The sequence below is a fragment of the Lotus japonicus genome, chromosome 3 (genome assembly GCF_012489685.1).
Source record: "Lotus japonicus ecotype B-129 chromosome 3, LjGifu_v1.2".
Classification (NCBI taxonomy): Eukaryota; Viridiplantae; Streptophyta; class Magnoliopsida; order Fabales; family Fabaceae; genus Lotus; species Lotus japonicus.
Window position 1 is genome coordinate 70,900,453 of NC_080043.1, and position 17,220 is coordinate 70,917,672.

The 17,220-nt window shown below is 40.4% G+C and overlaps 1 protein-coding gene across 1 annotated transcript; it reads left to right on the top strand.

Annotated features, from left to right (window-relative positions):
* Positions 1 to 13,878: 13,878 nt before the first annotated feature.
* LOC130744633 (inactive poly [ADP-ribose] polymerase RCD1-like) lies at positions 13,879 to 16,528 on the top strand. The gene is made up of 6 exons (XM_057596803.1): positions 13,879 to 14,603; positions 14,684 to 14,937; positions 15,297 to 15,400; positions 16,072 to 16,224; positions 16,305 to 16,400; positions 16,505 to 16,528. Exons 1-6 carry the CDS (start codon positions 13,879 to 13,881, stop codon positions 16,526 to 16,528), a joined length of 1,356 nt encoding a protein of 451 aa, XP_057452786.1.
* Positions 16,529 to 17,220: the final 692 nt, after the last annotated feature.

Sequence of the window (17,220 nt, forward strand, 5' to 3'; positions counted from 1 at the left end):
TCTGAATTATGTGTAATCAGATCAGGGTCAGAGCCTGTCATTAAAACACTCAGAAAACATCGTTAGAGTACCATAATTGTTCATACACAATAGTTAACATGTAATCATCAAAACATAGAGTTATACTACTAGATCAAAACTTGATCTTACAATCTCCCCCTTTTTGATGATGACAAAACCAAGTATTTTGATGAACAATTCTTAAACAATAAACTGAATTCACTCAGAGTTTAGAGAATAGAGATAAACTTATCCTGAGGTCACAACTTGATTATGAGCTTAGCTCCCCCTGAATCTTAGACTTAATGAAAACATTAGTAATATCTAGATTCTGAGCTAAATAATAAAAGAGTTCAGAGTGAGAATTTATGACATAGATAATTATGTAAATATCAGAGCGCATAAATATTCAGAGTTAAGAACAAGGTAAAAGTATCAGAGTCAACCGATTTAGCATATGATCACTTCAGAAGAAGTGAAAATATATTCCTTGCAAATGCCCACGGACAGATCTATGGTCATAAAGAGTGGAACTCTTAAATTCTCCAAAAGAAAAAAGAAATCACACTAACACAGCTTTTACATCAAAAACAGGTTGTATACTCCCCATTTTTGTCATAAGCAAAAAGCATGGGGTGTGAAAAACTTAGCTTGAAGTACAAGGTACTCCCCCTTAGAGAAGGTCTAAGTTTAAAAAGATGGAGAAAAAAAAATATTAAAGAAAACATATTTAATTAATGCGTATGCAGAAGATTAAATGAAAGAGTGGAACATTTACTACCGGCCAAGGAGTTAAAGGTAAGCATCTGTTACCAATAAACAATTCTCGAGAAACTGCTTCAACATTAACTTCTGGAGACTGAACTGAGCTTATAAATAGCGGTTAAAGCATGACAGTCTTCACATCTCATTTGCACTCATAATATTAACCGCATTGGTTTGAATTATTGAACAAAATTTATGAATCTCTCGTGAAAATATTTTATTTTATATGAAGTAGGCCATTTTATATTCATTGTGCAATTTGGAAAATTATTTATCATTATAGTGCATCTTTTAATTTTTAATTACCTACATAGTGCAAATCGTCAGTCTTAGAGGTTATATATTTTTTTTATTCTTTAAAATACCACTATGATTGGTGATTTACGTATATACATAAATAAAAAAAGTTGCACTATAATGTTAAATAGTTTTTCAAATTGCACCATCCGTAGAAAAAAAGCTAGTCTCCCCCGAAATGCACAGATTGTTTTATATGGAAATGTAAAAAGATTGAAATAAAAGGTCAAGTATTATTTTTTTATTTAGAAATATTTCAAATTTAGTTTATTATTAAAAATTTGATTTCAAAATTATTTTATGAATATTTGGTATGATTTTATGTGATTATAATTAATTCAGAACTGAATGATTTTACAACAATATAAAGCAAACAATATTTTCATTTTAATATAAATATTAAATTATTTTATCAATTCAATAAGTATTAATTTTAATATTTTTTTCTATTCTGTATTCATATGAAATATATTCTTATGCCCATTATAAAATTGTATGAACAATGAAGCAAGCTAATGCAAATTATAAAGTCAGTTTTTTGCATTGAAATGTTTAAAATCAGTTAGACTCATAATATTTCACAATGAAGAAAAAAATATAGATATTAAATTTAAATTGAAAATTATTAAATTTTATTTATTTATTTTCTATTTCTCATCGACATATAAATATTCTTCTATTTTACATCATTTGAAAATTATCAAATTGTGAGGAAAGCTAATAATGCGCTCTTTTAAGGATACACTCTAAAAGACTCATAATGATTGGTTTGAAGTAAATTGCTTCATTAGTTTCTTTTTTTGAACATTTCAGTAGTGTTCTAGCAATGAACATTGAAGAAAGGTATAGTACCTAGAGAGTAGAGAATTGTGCTAGAGAGAGAATGAGAATGAGAGAGAGAATGCTGAATTTCATGTATCATTTCATCAAATGAGCCCAGGTCCCTTACAATTGGTCACTCCCTCCTATTTATAGAGTTCGGGCATTATCTCTTGGGCCAATTGGGCCTCCGAAGCCAAGGCCCATCTTAAGGTTAGGGCCCCGCCTCGGGGCGGGCTATATGCTAGGCGTTGCCCCCCTAGGGGCTCGCCCAGTCCACTAGTCCACAAGACACCGAGCTCGAAGTATGAGAGCTAAGTGTGTCTTTTAAATGCCTTTACATATGCCCTATAATACACTGGGATTTGAGCTGCCAACATGGCTTGAGAAAAGAGAAGCAAACTACGTTGCCCACATGGCGTGAGCAAAAGGAAACTAGCATCTCCAGTCCACTGACTTGGCGAGCAACTTGAGCCGACAAGTCCACAAGTCCACAAGCGGCGAGCAACCCGAGCCGGCAAGTCCACAAGTCCACAAGCGGCGAGAGCGATCGCTCCGTACTGGCGATCAGCTGGAACAGGTGCATGATCATCCGCCGGCGGGAAAGGTGGCAAGCATTGGTCACGTGCCGATCACCCAAACGTTGATGGTATCACCTATCGGGCGATGATGTTTGGCTATTACAGTGGCGAGGCCTTTCGCGCTTTCTCCTATTTCAAAAACCCTTCGAATCCTCAACTGCCCCACGTGATGCGCCAGTTACATCAATTTCCCTCTTTCTCCGGAAACGTCACTTCACTTTTCATAACCGTCCCATCTTGCGCAGTAACTCCCCATTACATCCCATCATGCGCAATAACTCCCCATTACACGCAACCCATTTCCCCAAAAAACCATCATGACTCCCAACCTTCCACACGCGTCCAACACGCGTCACTCTTCCGGCCCTTCCCCCTTCCCTATAAAAACCCTCCTTCCCTACAAACATCACTTTCCGAAACCTCTCTTCACCTCCCTAATCGCTTACCAAACCCCCTCTGCCAACTTCCGTTCCGGAGTCGTTGCTTATCACCCTTTCCGCTACCCACTCTTCACATCTTACTCCGGTGAGTCCTACTGCCTTTATCTTTGCATCATATACATACTCATCTTTTCCTCTCTTTCATTTCGCTGTCTTCTAAAAATGGCTTCAAATCCTACCTCCCCTAATCACTCATCTTCCTCCTCCGGAAGCGACCCCGACTCCACCGCCGCCGGCGGCCTCCGTTTAGAGGTCCCAGAGATCCCTTCTTACCGATTAAAAACCTTTGCCACTCTGCCCCTTCCAGTCCAAAATGCCCCCACCCACGAGGCTATAGACCAACCTTCCATTTTCCAGGATAGCGATCTCATTGTGCAATTCGTGAGCTCCCTGGGTGGTTTGTCTAATGACGATGAGTTTAACGCCAAGCTCCGGATCTGGATCTGCAGTTATGAGGATCGCCCCTGGCTTCATAAGCTAAACAGCGACGTAAAGAGATCCCACTTTTTCTTTGCGTACGAATACATGTTTAGTGAGCTTGGAATCAGGCTTCCCTTCTCGCCCTTTGTCCAAACCGTCCTCCGCGACATCAACGCGGCTCCCTGCCAACTTCACCCTAACGCCTAGGCCTTCATTCGGTGCTTTGAAATCTTATGCGCCGTTGTTGGCATCGCCCCATCCCCCACCAGTTTCTTCTACCTCTATGATGTTGACCCCAAGTCCATCAAAAACAAAGGATGGATTTCCTTGAAGGCCCGGGCCGGCCGGAAGTGCTTGCATCCCCACAAAAGTAACGCGAAGTCCTCCTTCGCGCGGAAGTACTTTCGTGTGGCGGTTCACCCCGCCTACCCAGAGGCGTTCACCCTTCGGGACGGGACCGCCCTTTTCCCTCTTTACTGGACGGAGAAGCCCAATGGGATCACCGATCCTTCAGAGGAATCCTTGTCCGCCAACGACAAAGCCTTTCTTAATCTCCTTGCCCCACTTCCCATCCTTGACTGCACAACAGTCCTTGAGGGCGTCGACCTCTCAAGAACTCCCAAATACTTAGGTTGTCCATAGCTTACTTTTATTGTCAACATTTTCTTTCTCGTCTCCTATGCTGTCACTGACCCTTTTTTATTGTTACAGAAGATATGAACTTCACGAACGCCGAGCTCCTGAAGGCTCGCGAGAGGAGAATGGCCCACTTTTCCCCAAAGTTCAACGCTGAGGGCGATGGGAAAAAACGGGGCGGTGCCGAGAACCAAGGTGAGGGCGCCAAAGCCCCTAAGAGGAGAAAATTGGTCAAAGCCTCCTCCGTCGCCGGCACTTCAAACCCTGGCGCTCAGCCCACCACTGCCGCTGCGTCCAAAGGCAAAAGTGTTGCTAAAGCCTCCGCCGCCGCAGCTACCGAGACAACCACTGTCTCGGCCTCCAAATCTGCTACCGCGGATGTGGCCTCCGCAGCCGCCGCCAAGTCCACTACTGTAGGTGCTACAGCTGCCTCCACCGGTGCCGCAACTACCTCTGCTGATCAGTCACCAACCGCTGACACAACCGCCAACATCTCCCAACCCTCAGCTGTTGAGGAGCCCGCCACCATTAATGCCACAACAGCTGCCGCGTCGTCTGATGCTCATGCCGGGGAGAAAGGAAAAGAAAATGAAACCCCCCAGTCTCCTCCCCGCCAGGACGCACCTCCTAGCCCGCCCCCAACAGATGATGGGTGCCCCGTGTCTTCTCCACCTCGCCGCGAAGAGGGACCCTCTGATGTCGCCGCTACCCAGATCGAGCAGGCTCCTGGTAAAGAGAGCGGTTCTTCCAGCTACTACAACATGCTTCCAACGCCATTGAACCTTCAGAATTCTTGCTTACCGGCCTCAATCGCGAAGTCATAGAGAAAGAAGTTTTGAGTCGGGACATTAATGAAACCAAGGAGGAAACTCTTGCTTGTCTCCTATGCGCTGGGTGCATCTTTGCTCATGCATTTGAAAAGTTCAACGCCGCCACCGTCGAAGCTGAGCGGTTGAGGACCGAGAGCGCTCAGCACCAAGAAGCCGCCGCCGCTTGGGAAAAACGCTTCGACAAACTGGCGACGCAGGCAGGGAAAGACAAAGTTCAAGCCGACAAGTTGATTGGCTCGGCGGGAATTAAAATCGGCGAACTAGAGGATCAGCTGGCGTTGATGAAGGAAGAAGCGGATGATCTTGATGCAAGTCTTCAAGCTTGCAAAAAGGAAAAAGAGCAAGCTGAGAAGGACCTGATCGCCAGCGGCGAAGCGCTGGTTGCTAAGGAGTCAGAGCTCGCAACATTGCGCGCTGAGCTCTTCTAAGTGATAGGCCCCATTACCAAGAACCTTAATAATGCGGTAGGGCCCTTCCCAGTTAGGCGTGAGCTTGTTTCCCAGGGCTCCCGATCGCCACTTGAGGACCAAGTCGCCGACCTGCATATCTCGGACGCGAACCCTGCTGTTGAACTTTGCCGCCACGCGCTGCTTCATCGCTGTTTCCCGAATGTGCGCCTCGTCACGCGTTTCCGACAAAAGGTCCAACTCCGCCGCCATATTGGCTTGATTCTCCCCTTCAAAATCTGGCTGGGTTCGCCATGTGAAGTTGTCAATCTCCACTGGCAACATAGCATCAACCCCATAGGTCATTCTAAAGGGGGTTTCCCTTGTAGTGGATTGCACAGTGGTGTTGTATGACCATAGCACCACCGGGAGTTCCTCCAGCCAGGCTCCCTTAGCCTCCTTGAGCCGTCGCCTTAATCCGCGCAGGATTACCCTGTTTGCAGATTCCACTTGCCCGTTTGCTTGCGGATGCTCCACAGAGGCAAACTTCATCTGTATGCCCATTTCCCTGCAAAATTCTCTAGTTTGGTTGCTTGAAAACTGGGTCCCGTTGTCGGATACGATCGCCCTTGGAATCCCGAACCTGCAAACAATTCGCTTCCAGTAGAAGTTGACTACCTTTGCAGAGGTTATTTTGGCCAGGGGCTCGGCCTCAATCCATTTAGTGAAATAATCCACCGCTACCAATATAAACTTCATTTGCGACCTGGCGATCGGAAAAGGCCCTACTAGATCCACCCCCCACATGGCGAAGGGCCATGGGGCGCTCATCGTTACCAGCTCCTTTGGCGGTGCCTTAGATAAATCAGCAAACACTTGACATTTTTTGCACTTTTTCACAAAGTCCATGCAGTCTTTCCTGAGGGTGGGCCAGTAGAATCCCGCCCTCAACACCTTGCAAGCCAAAGATCTCCCCCCAATGTGGCTTGCGCACACTCCCTCGTGCACCTCAGACATTATTGCCTCGTATTTTTCCGGCGGTACGCATTTTAACAATGGCGCCGAAAAACCACGGCGATACAAATGTCCGTCGATGAGAGTATAGTGGCTCGCCTCTCGCCGTTGTTCCTTCGTGCATTGCTCCACTTCCGCTGGGTCCCCCGCTAAGATGGACAATATAGGTCCCATCCACGTCGCTCCCCTGTCCACGCATGCCATGAGCTCGCCTTCAATGCTGGGGAACGCCAGCGTTTCCTGAATCACACTTCTATTGTTGCCGGGCTTCCGCGTGCTCGCCAATTTGGCCAACGCGTCCGCCCGCTGGTTTTCAGTCCGAGGAACATATTCCACCACAACCTCTTGAAAAAGTGTCATCAAATATCGCACTCGCTCTAGGTACTTGATCAGATTAGGATCTTTGACATGGAAAGTGCCCTTCACTTGGTTCTCCACCAACTGCGAGTCCGTTCTTATCAACAAGCTTCCAATCTTTACTTCACGCGCCAACTTCAACCCGGCGATGAGAGCCTCATACTCTGCCTGGTTGTTTGTGGTCTTGAACTCGAATTTCAGCGATTGTTCCAGTACTAGATCTCCTGGTCCTTCCAACGTTACTCCCGCGCCACTGCCACTGCTATTGGAGGATCCATCTACAAAGAGAGTCCACTGAGTGTCTACTCTTTCAAACCGATCTGGGGTCAATTCCACCACAAAATCAGCCAGCGACTGTGCGCCAACCTTGCCTCGTTTATCATATTGCAAACCATATTCGGACAATTCAACCAGGCGACCAATCTGCCTGACAAATCCGGTTTTTGCAACACTTGTCTCAGGGGTAAATCCGTTCGCACCCTTACTGGAAAACTCTGAAAGTAAGGTCTTAACCGCCGGGCGGTGACAAGGACCGCCAATGCTGCCTTCTCGATTTTTTGGTATCTGACCTCTGCGCCCTGGAGTGTGTGGCTAACGAAATAAATAACTCGATGTTCGCCATCCACCTCCTGCAATATCACAGAACTCAGAGCACTATCACTCATAGCAAAATACAAGTGCAGCGGGTGCCCCTGCATTGGTTTAGACAAGATCGGCGGTGATGACAGGAGCTCTTTGAGGCGAACAAAAGCTTCCTCACACTCCGCTGTCCACTCGAATGCAGCATTTTTTCGAAGACACTTGAAAAATGGGAAAGATCTATCGCCAGACTTAGGGAGAAAACGAGATAGAGCTGTTATTCGCCCGGTTAAACGTTGGACTTCTTTCACATTAGAGGGACTTTTCATCTGCTGAATCGCCTTGCATTTGTCCGGGTTTATCTCTATTCCCCTGGATGTGATCATGAATCCCAGAAACTTGCCACCCTGAACACCAAAAGAGCACTTCTCCGGGTTAAGGCGCATATTGTGCTTCCTGATCTCGCCGAATGCTTCTTCCAGATCTTGATGATGATCCAAACCACGTACTGACTTAACGATCATATCATCGACGTAAACTTCCATGTTTCTCCCCACCTGCCCAGCAAAAACCCTATCCATCAATCTTTGGTAGGTCGCCCCAGCGTTCTTTAGTCCAAACGGCATGGTGCGATAGCAATAATTGACTCTGGCGGTCATGAAAGCCGTTTTGTCCTCGTCTGCCGGGTGCATGCGGATTTGATGATAGCCAGAATAAGCATCCATCAAGCTAAGCAGTTCGTTGCCCGAGGCACCATCAACGAGGCTATCAATGCTGGGAAGGGGATACAAATCTTTTGGACATGCTTTGTTTAAATCTGTGTAATCTACACACATTCGCCACTTCCCGTTCGCCTTCTTCACCATTACGACGTTCGCCAACCACGTCGGATACTTCACTTCCCTGATGAACTCTGCCGCCAGCAACTTGTCAACTTCCTGTTGAACCGCCTTTCCCTTGTCTCCTCCCAAGCGCCGCTTGAGTTGTGAAACTGGCTTGACACTTGGATTCAATGCTAATCGATGGCAAATGAAGTTTGGATCAATTCCAGGCATGTCTTTGCAGCTCCAAGCAAACAAATCTAAGTTCTCCCCAAGCAGCTTTGTCAGGCGCGTCTCCTGCTCTTCCGTCAGTCTGGACCCAATCTTCAAAGTGCGATCGCCAAACTTCAGCGCCTTCGTGTCCTCAATTGGCGTGGGCCTGTTTACCCGCCCCTCGCCACGTGGGTCAAGATTTTCATCCGAAGCTTCAATTTCATAACATCTATGACCGACCAACGCACTCTTCTTGCCGTACAAGTTAAGGCAATTATTGTAACACTCCCTCGCCATCTTCTGGTCCACCTTCAGCTTTCCAACCTTTCCACTGCTTAGCGGATACTTGACCGCCAAATGGGCTGTTGAAATTATAGCACAAAGGCGATTCAATGTATTTCGCCCAATAATGACATTGTAAGATGCCACCACCTGGAGAACCAGATACCTTACCTTCAAAACCCTGGCACACTCATCTTCCCCGAATATTGTGTCTAGATCAATGTATCCTCGCACCATTACTTGCTCCCCCGCGAAACCTACCAAGGTTCCCGCATATGGAGTCAGATCATTGTCAGTTAGTCCCAACTTGTCGAATGCATCACCATAGATAATATCAGCCGAACTACCCTGATCCAGGAGTACCCTTCTAACGTTGAAACTGTTCATCCTTAACTACACTACGATCGGGTCATCCTTATGAGGCTTTATCCCCTAAAAGTCTGCCATCGAGATTGTTATGTCAGGGTGTACGAATCCAAAAGCGACCTCATGAACAGAATTAACCGCACGAACATGGCGTTTCCGCGCCGCATGGGTGTCGCCACCGCCGCCAAATCCCCCAGCGATGGTGTTTATGGTCCCGACGGGCGGTCCTGAGTGTTGAGCGAACGTGTCATCAGCTCCTCTTGTGGCGATAGCCGCTGATTCTTGCTTTTTCTTGCCCTTAGTGTCCACTCGCTCCTCTTCTCGCTTATGCGTTTTGTTGTGATCGCCGTTGTTGCGCCACTGGCCTTGGCGATTTCCTTGATATCCCGCCCGAATCAACTTATCAATTTCCCGCTGCAAAGTCCAGCAGTCGTCTGTGCCGTGCCCGGCGGACCGATGGAATTCACACCACTTCTTGGGATTGGCGTCCCGTGATTGATACTTAGGGGCCTCTGGCTCATCCACTAGATTTGCGCCCCTTGCCCCGCGGAGCATATCCGTTAATTCAGTATTCATTACCATGTCAGCTTCCTCCCGCTGGCGATGGGACTTGGATTGCCATGGCCGGCGTTGTTCATAATCATCACGCCGTGGATACAACTGCTCCTTGGTCGGCCTCAATGCCGCCTTCCCTTTATCTTGCCTTTGCTGCTTGCCATCCCCCTTATCCTCGCCATTCTTATCTTTTTTCGCGCGCTTGGGCGACGTGTCGCCCTTTTCCAACTTCGCGCGCTTTCTTTTGAAAGCGTCGTCCTCCTCATCAAGAATATAAGCGCTGGCGCGAGCACGCATCTCCTCCATCGAACGCGCCGGCTTACGTGTCAATTTGCTGTTCAACCCTCCCGGTAGCAAACCGTTTTTAAATGCTAGAGCACAAGCTCGAGGCTCCTCGTCCTCAACCTTGACCGACGCTGCGCTGTACCTTGCCATGTACTCTTTCAGTGATTCTCCTTCTTGCTGGCGAATATTATATAGGTCGTTGATCGTCACCGGCTGATTCTTATTCGCCGAGAATTGCACTAGAAACTTGGATGAGAAGTCTCTGAAATTTGAAATCGATCCGCGCGGCAAAGTTGTGAACCACGCCATCGCCGTCGATTTGAACGTCGATGGAAACATCCTACACTTCACCGCATCTGACGCCGCAATTATCACCATCTTCTTATTGAAGTACAGAAGATGATCCTTCGGATCGGAATCTCCGCTGTAAGAATCCAGAACTAACGTTTTCATATTATCCGGAATCGCCACACTCTCAACATCCTCCGAGAACGGACGGAACTCAGCCACGGAATCTGCTTCTCTGCTTCCATCGTCCCGCTGCTCGCGACGGTAGAAATCCAACTGAGCCTGTAGATGCTCATTCCTCTGTTGGATGTTGCCAATGCTGCGCATCAGATGGCGCTATTGCTCCTGTGTCACCGCCGGTTGTTGCTCCGGAGCAGGTGAATTCTCTGGTGAGCGCTCCAGAGATCCCACCTGTGAAGGCGATGGAGGAGGTGGTGGTGACGGAGGAGGAGAAGGCGGCTGTACTCCCGCCGTTCGTACCGGAGAATCCAGGATCACACGATGAGGCCGCCGAGGCGGCGAAATTCGCTGTCGCACCGGTGAATGATGCTGCCTCCTGCGTCGAGTCTCCATCCAAACCAAGAACGATGCAAACTCGATCGGAAAACGAACACCGGTTACAGAATCAAAATCAAAAGACCAGAGAATTGCTTAATCACCAACAGAGATAACTTCCTGCACAATCAATCCACGTGAATGGGAGTAGAAAGTTTACGGTCCCCACAGACGGCGTCAAATGTTCTAGCAATGAACATTGAAGAAAGGTATAGTACCTAGAGAGTGGAGAATTGTGCTAGAGAGAGAATGAGAATGAGAGAGAATGCTGAATTTCATGTATCATTTCATCAAATGAGCCCAGGTCCCTTACAATTGGTCACTCCCTCCTATTTATAGAGTTCGGGCACTATCTCTTGGGCCAATTGGGCCTCCGAAGCCAAGGCCCATCTTAAGGTTAGGGCCCCGCCTCGGGGCGGGCTATATGCTAGGCGTTGCCCCCCTAGAGGCTCGCCCAGTCCAAGTAGTTTCTTTGGATTATACAAGCAATTATAATTAGATAATTTTTTGTTTTACCTTAATATTTTTTTATTTTATATATACTAAATGCCTTTTTTCAATGCTATATCTTATAGTAACATAATATAAACATGTCTTTAGTTAAAAATAAAAATAAAAATAAAAAACGGTTTATATTTCATAAAAATATTTCTATTCAACTCCATATTTCTCATGATAATAAAACTTATTAACATATTTCCATAAAAAATTATATAATATAATTTAAATGTCATTCCATTAAATTATAAATATTTCATAACAAATATTTTAACCCGTGCAATGTATGTGTAACTCACTGAATTATTTTCTTTAACATATTAATTATATATATATATATATATATATATATATTTATATTCTAATTTTAAAATAAATAAATAAAATTTATATGTTGATACTAAATCAACCAAAAAAAAAAAAGAATTTGCATTTTTTTTACAAAAAGACAAAGAATTTGTATTTAATATCAATTAGATAATTTAAATTTATTGTTAAAAAATTCAATGCCAAAAACTTCGAATGACATAATTTATTATTTATTGATGAAAGAATAAATGCGGTATGGTAGAATTGAAATTAGATATAAAAATATATTGGGTAAACAAATTTAAATGAATGTAAATTTTCCTTCTAAATAAATCATTCAATTGATTTAATTGTTGAATTTTTTGATTTATTTTATATAATTTTACTAATTTATCAAATTAAAATATTTTCAATTCTTATCAATTAAAGTAACTTATGTAATTGGATTACTTTTGATAGTTAATTTCTTGAAAGATATGAAACTTTAAAAGGAAAATAATTATTATAATTTTAATAAAAATGAATCTCATAGGAAAATATATACATACACACACACACATATATAATATCAAAATAGTTAGTACCCCGAGAAATGAACTAATAGTTTTATGAAAATGTAAATTTTTTTTTTTTGACAGCAAAAATCTTCTTTATTGATTATTATAAGGAAACTTGAATACAACCTTCAAAAGTAGAAGGTGATGCCATCAAACAATAAAAGGTAAAACATTATATTTTATTTAGAACTATTAATTTTTAAACTATTTTGTCGTTAAAAAATTCACAATGGTTTTACAAATATTTGTTATTATTGGATTGATTTTAATGGATTCAAAATTTATTGAGTTTATTGTAACAAAGCAAAAAATATTTACTTTCTAGTATAAATTTAAATAATTAATAATTTTAGTAAATATTTTATATTTTAATCAATATTTATTTATATAAAATAAATATTTTATTAGATAAAAATATTTTAGGAAAAAAATAAACAAGGAAGTGTAATGTGGTATCGAACCCATTTGAAAATTAATGAATTTAATTGTTAAAATATATTTGATAAATTATTGATGAATTGAATTGAAAAATATTCCATTGAAATAAATCATTAAATTCATTAATTTTTTTTGATTCAAAGCTCATTTAATTTATGATTGGTTGAATCATTTTATTTTCAGAATAATTTTTTTAGCATTTTTAGAATTAGAATCCCTGCAACCCACGCAGGGGTAAATTTCAAGGAAAAAGAAGTTTTTTTTTTTAAATTCAAGGAAAAAGAAGTTTAAAAGGAAATAGTGTATTTCAAAAATAAAAATTACTTTAGTAGTATGAAGAAATAAAATATTACTAAAATAAAAAATTCCTTTACAGCCTTGTTTCTTCAATAACTGCGGATTTGCGCACATCCCTCTAAGAATTTTTGTGTATATATAGGATTTCTTCTCCCCTGAAAACACTTAGTAAAAGTAAAGTTAATGGTTAGAGACTAATTTGTCAAGGCTTTTTCTGTGTTGCTTTTCTGTTTTGAGGCTCAGGTATAACTCCCAAGCTTTCTACGTACATCAGTTTTTTTCATTCCACGTTGTTTCTGGTTAGAATTACAGTGATTTATTGGATCTTTTGCAAAATTTTCGTGTTTAATTCATTTTTTAATTTGGGATTCGGGTTCATCATTTCTGAGTCAGATACTCAGATTGTATTATTCTCTGTGGTTGAGCCTTTTTTTGTCTTAACTTCTTCAGAGCTAATATCTCTATTGAAAGTGATATTGATAGACAGGGACAGGGTGGGATTTTGTTTTGGTATTTGTTTTGATCTTTTTGAAGAGTGTATTTGGCTCAGGCTAGCTATTGCTATGACTTCGTTTAGTTTTGTTTTCTAACTTATCCAAAGTGCACGTGCAATTTGAATGCTAACTGTAGTGCTAGTATGCATAAAATCATTTATGTGTAGATTTGTCAATTTAGTGACATATTTCAAGTTTATATGATTTTTTTCCATATGCTTTAATTTTGATGTTTGTGCTTCATTCTTTGTATTTAAGAAATATTTGTATTTTTACTACTATGGTTGTTATGTTATTTGTTCCCCTTTCACATAAAGTTTTTCAATCCTTTTGGAGCACATGATCCTTTATGTCAAAAAATTTATACGCGATCCTACGTGTTAGTCCTATCCTATGTTCTGAAAAGTTTTAAACATCCAAGGATTGCCAATTTTTCTTGATGTCATTGTCTTCGTCATTGCCATTTTGACTTCAAAATTGTTCAAGGTATAGGGTTCTATTTGACTACTGTATTTGAGTTTTTCTATTTGTGTGTTCATAGATATTCATAAGTATACAAAAGGGGAAGTTAAACCTGAAATGAAGAAAAAGAAGGTTGCATGTTGTGATGCACATTTAAACCGAGCTTTGCGAACGACGATATATCAACAACCATCACTTGCATCACCCACAAGTAGAGTTGTCAAAAAATGAGATCGGGTGATTATGAAAACCAAAGGACAATTATTGGTTCTCATGTGGACAATTCTTTGTTAGGCAGTATTTAAACTATAAGAAGAGTGGAAGATTTGTAAATATGATGCTCTATAGTAATGGCGAATGGTTGGACTATCCTAGAGAAGTCTTTGACTTGTTTAAGAAGGACTTTGAAATAAAAAAGGCAGCTATGGAAATAAGGTTAAATGGTCGTGATCTTATGCTAAATTTTCTACATATGTGTCAGGTGGATTTGAAAACTGGTTTGCAACAACCCATAGCATGGATTGATGAAGCAGGGAGATGCTTTTTCCCTGAACTCTATGTTACTTCTTATGAAGAATCTTATCACTCATACAAACACGAGTGTATGAAATTGCGTATTGAAATAAAAGTGAATGGGGTTGATGAATCCATGTCGAGGAAGTGTGCTAGGGAGTCTAGTGGTGGTGAAGCCATTTCGCTGAATCATGTAGGTTTAGTTCCTTACATTGAATTTGCACAGGGAAAACCAGATTTAAATTCTGTAAAAGAGATGTTCCTTAATGGAATGAGTTGTCTTGGCAGTTATGATTTTGAGATAATAGAGATAAATCATTGCCTAGGTGAATCAATGCAAGCACAATTGAAGCTATTTCAGATGCAAGCTAAAATTACAAAGGAATCCCATGGGGAAGCTAATGTTAGATATGCTTGGCTTCATTTTTCTAAAGGAGAACTATCTACAATGATGGAATGTGGACTTGGGCATTGTGCACTATGTACAACCAAATGCACATACGGTGTTGGTGTTTTACTTGCAGCTGTTACTTGCCCTTATGCTAGGTTAGTTTTCAGATGATCAACTTATGAAAAGTAATATCTTTTACATACTAATAATAAGATTCATTTTTCCATATTTACAGTGCTCGTTATTGTGATATTGACGAAAATGGTGTTCGACATTTGGTCTTTTGTCGTGTAATAATGGGGAACATGGAAGTCCTTCATGCTGGCATTGGCACCAACAATGAACAGTTTCAACCCAGCAGCTCTGTATATGATAATGGGGTGGATGACATCCAATGTCCAAGATACTATATAGTATGGAATATGAATATAAGCACTCACATCTATCCACAATTTGTTGTTAGTTTCAAGATCTCTGAGGATGCTGAAGGTAATATACATTATTCCTTTTTTGTGTGAATTTTATATTGACATAGTAGCATTGATAAGTTGTACATTTTTGTATATATAATTAGTGCTCAATGGGTTGATCAAAGGAAAACCAATTCATATCTACGATTCATTGTTTCCATTTAGATGAAAAATCTATCAAAAAATCATTTTGGTATTAGGAAATACGGTTTCATTCATAGATTATTATCTCCTTGTGGTTTGGTTCTCTTACATTCAACAAATTGATGAGCTCACTCTGTTTAAATGAAACAACCAACCTGCTAAATTATTTAGTGTTATTCCTTTTAAGAAAAAGTTTCTTCTCAAACACTAAACATGCATGATGCTTTGTTATAGGACACTTTTGTGGAACCATGGGAGAGAATAATGATTCTGATGCTAATTTTTCTATGGATGATTCGGCTAGTTATCATTCTGGTGACATGTTACAACTAGCCTCTGTAAGTTACTTGATATGAGTTACGCATCTTATGTTTTTGAAGTTTCTATGTAAAAGACAATGTTAATACCAATATTTTAATTGCTTTTTTTTTATCTAAGAATACTTACACCTTTTTAACTTGTACTTTAAATATAATTTTGTTCAGTTTTATTCTCTTGATAAGAAAGATTGTGGTTTTTTCTCTCTTTGTTTTGTTCTTCTGTTATTCTGTTTCATCTCTTCTCTGTAAATGGTTTTAGCATCCCCAAAATACTTCATTCTTTATTTTATTAATTTGGCTTACCCAAAAAAAAATTGTGGTTGTTCTATTCTTAAATATTAAAAGTGGTTAGCTTAATATACCTTTATTTTATGGAAGAATTTCTGGATGGAACTAGTAAATATGTTGTCGATTTTAAGGAATGTGATCATGTAAGTTTTTTTTTATGTAATTGAGTACATTTAATTATTCTCACCTTTAAGAAATGTAGCTCTTTAAGTTATCATTGCTCTACTAACTCATTTTGTTTCCTGTAATGTTTTACGTGTGAGATTGATTGTTTGATAAACATATTTATGTGTTCACATACAACTTGTAGGCGCTTTGTATTTTTTAGATTTTTCTTATGGTCTTAAATCCTAAGATTTTTAGCTTTAATTCCTTTATGAAGAACTTCTTTTGATTGTAAGATACTTCAGGGAATAACTGCTAATGGGATTGCTAGCACCCGGAAGATTCCAAAATCTCCTTGGCTTCCTTTTCCTATGCTTATTAATGCTATCAATGACAAGGTTTCTGGAAGTGATATGAGTTTTATCAAAGAACATTATGAACTATACAAGGTATATAAAATAGCTCCAATTCTTGCCTGTTTGTCTTGATTAATAAAATGTCTCTAATATATCATGTCGTTCTAGTTCAGGCAAAACAAATTTCCCGTCATGATTTTGTGAATGAGTTGAGGTTGATAGTTGGAGATACTGTATTGAGAGCTACAATAACAAGTCTTCAATTCAAGGTGCCTACTTTTTTTCTTTTTCATAAAGATTCAATTTAACTTTCTTATGTGCAGTCTTTTGTTATGTGCTTATGTCTCTTAAATGTTTGATTGTCTACTTGCAGATACCGTCAAATGGTAAATTGTAAGGCTCAAGACAGAATGAAGGTTGAGTCTTTTTATCTACGAGGAGTTGAAGTTATTTTCCCTAGAAGTTAAATGTTGTCAACTTTTTGTGCTTACATTCTTGTGCTTTATTTCTTTTATATATATATATATATATATATATATATATATATATATATATTTTTTTGGCTTAACAAAAATAAAAAATGAAGAAGTTGTGATATTGTTAGCTCCTAGACAAATTGGGGTTTTCATTTAATTTGGCAATTGCATTTAGTGGAAGATTGTTAGCTTCTAGACAAATTGGGCTTTTCTTTACCTTTTAATCTTTTATCATTTATAATTTGGCAATTACAGCTCCTAGGCTCAAGAAAAAAGTTGTGATAGTTTGTGGAATATTGGCAATTGCATTTTTTTCTTTTTAAATGAACGCACTTTGTATTGAATTTTGCATGCTGCCTATTGGAATAAGTGAATGAAATTTAGTTTTCTTCAAATAAAGTAGAGTTCGGGTGTCATGATTGAAAAAAAAAAGCCTTGCTATATCCTCCTACTAAATGGTGCGAATCATCTCCAAAAATCCAAAAGACCCACTTGAAAGACCCACTTGTTACCATAAAACCATTAATTACCTGTTTCTTTTCTGCTTTTATATTGCTGTTTTATTTTCGCTAGTTCCTGTCTTTCTTTTTACTCTGTTTCCTTGTAATTACTC

What these genes read in the sequence shown, in the direction of transcription:
- LOC130744633 (XM_057596803.1), top strand. Translation starts at nt 13,879, where the DNA reads ATGATGCTCTATAGTAATGGCGAATGGTTGGACTATCCTAGAGAAGTC. An exon ending in GATCTCTGAGGATGCTGAAG is followed by an intron (nt 14,938 to 15,296) that starts GTAATATACATT and finishes GCTTTGTTATAG; the next exon opens with GACACTTTTGTGGAACCATG. An exon ending in TAACAAGTCTTCAATTCAAG is followed by an intron (nt 16,401 to 16,504) that starts GTGCCTACTTTT and finishes GTCTACTTGCAG; the next exon opens with ATACCGTCAAATGGTAAATT.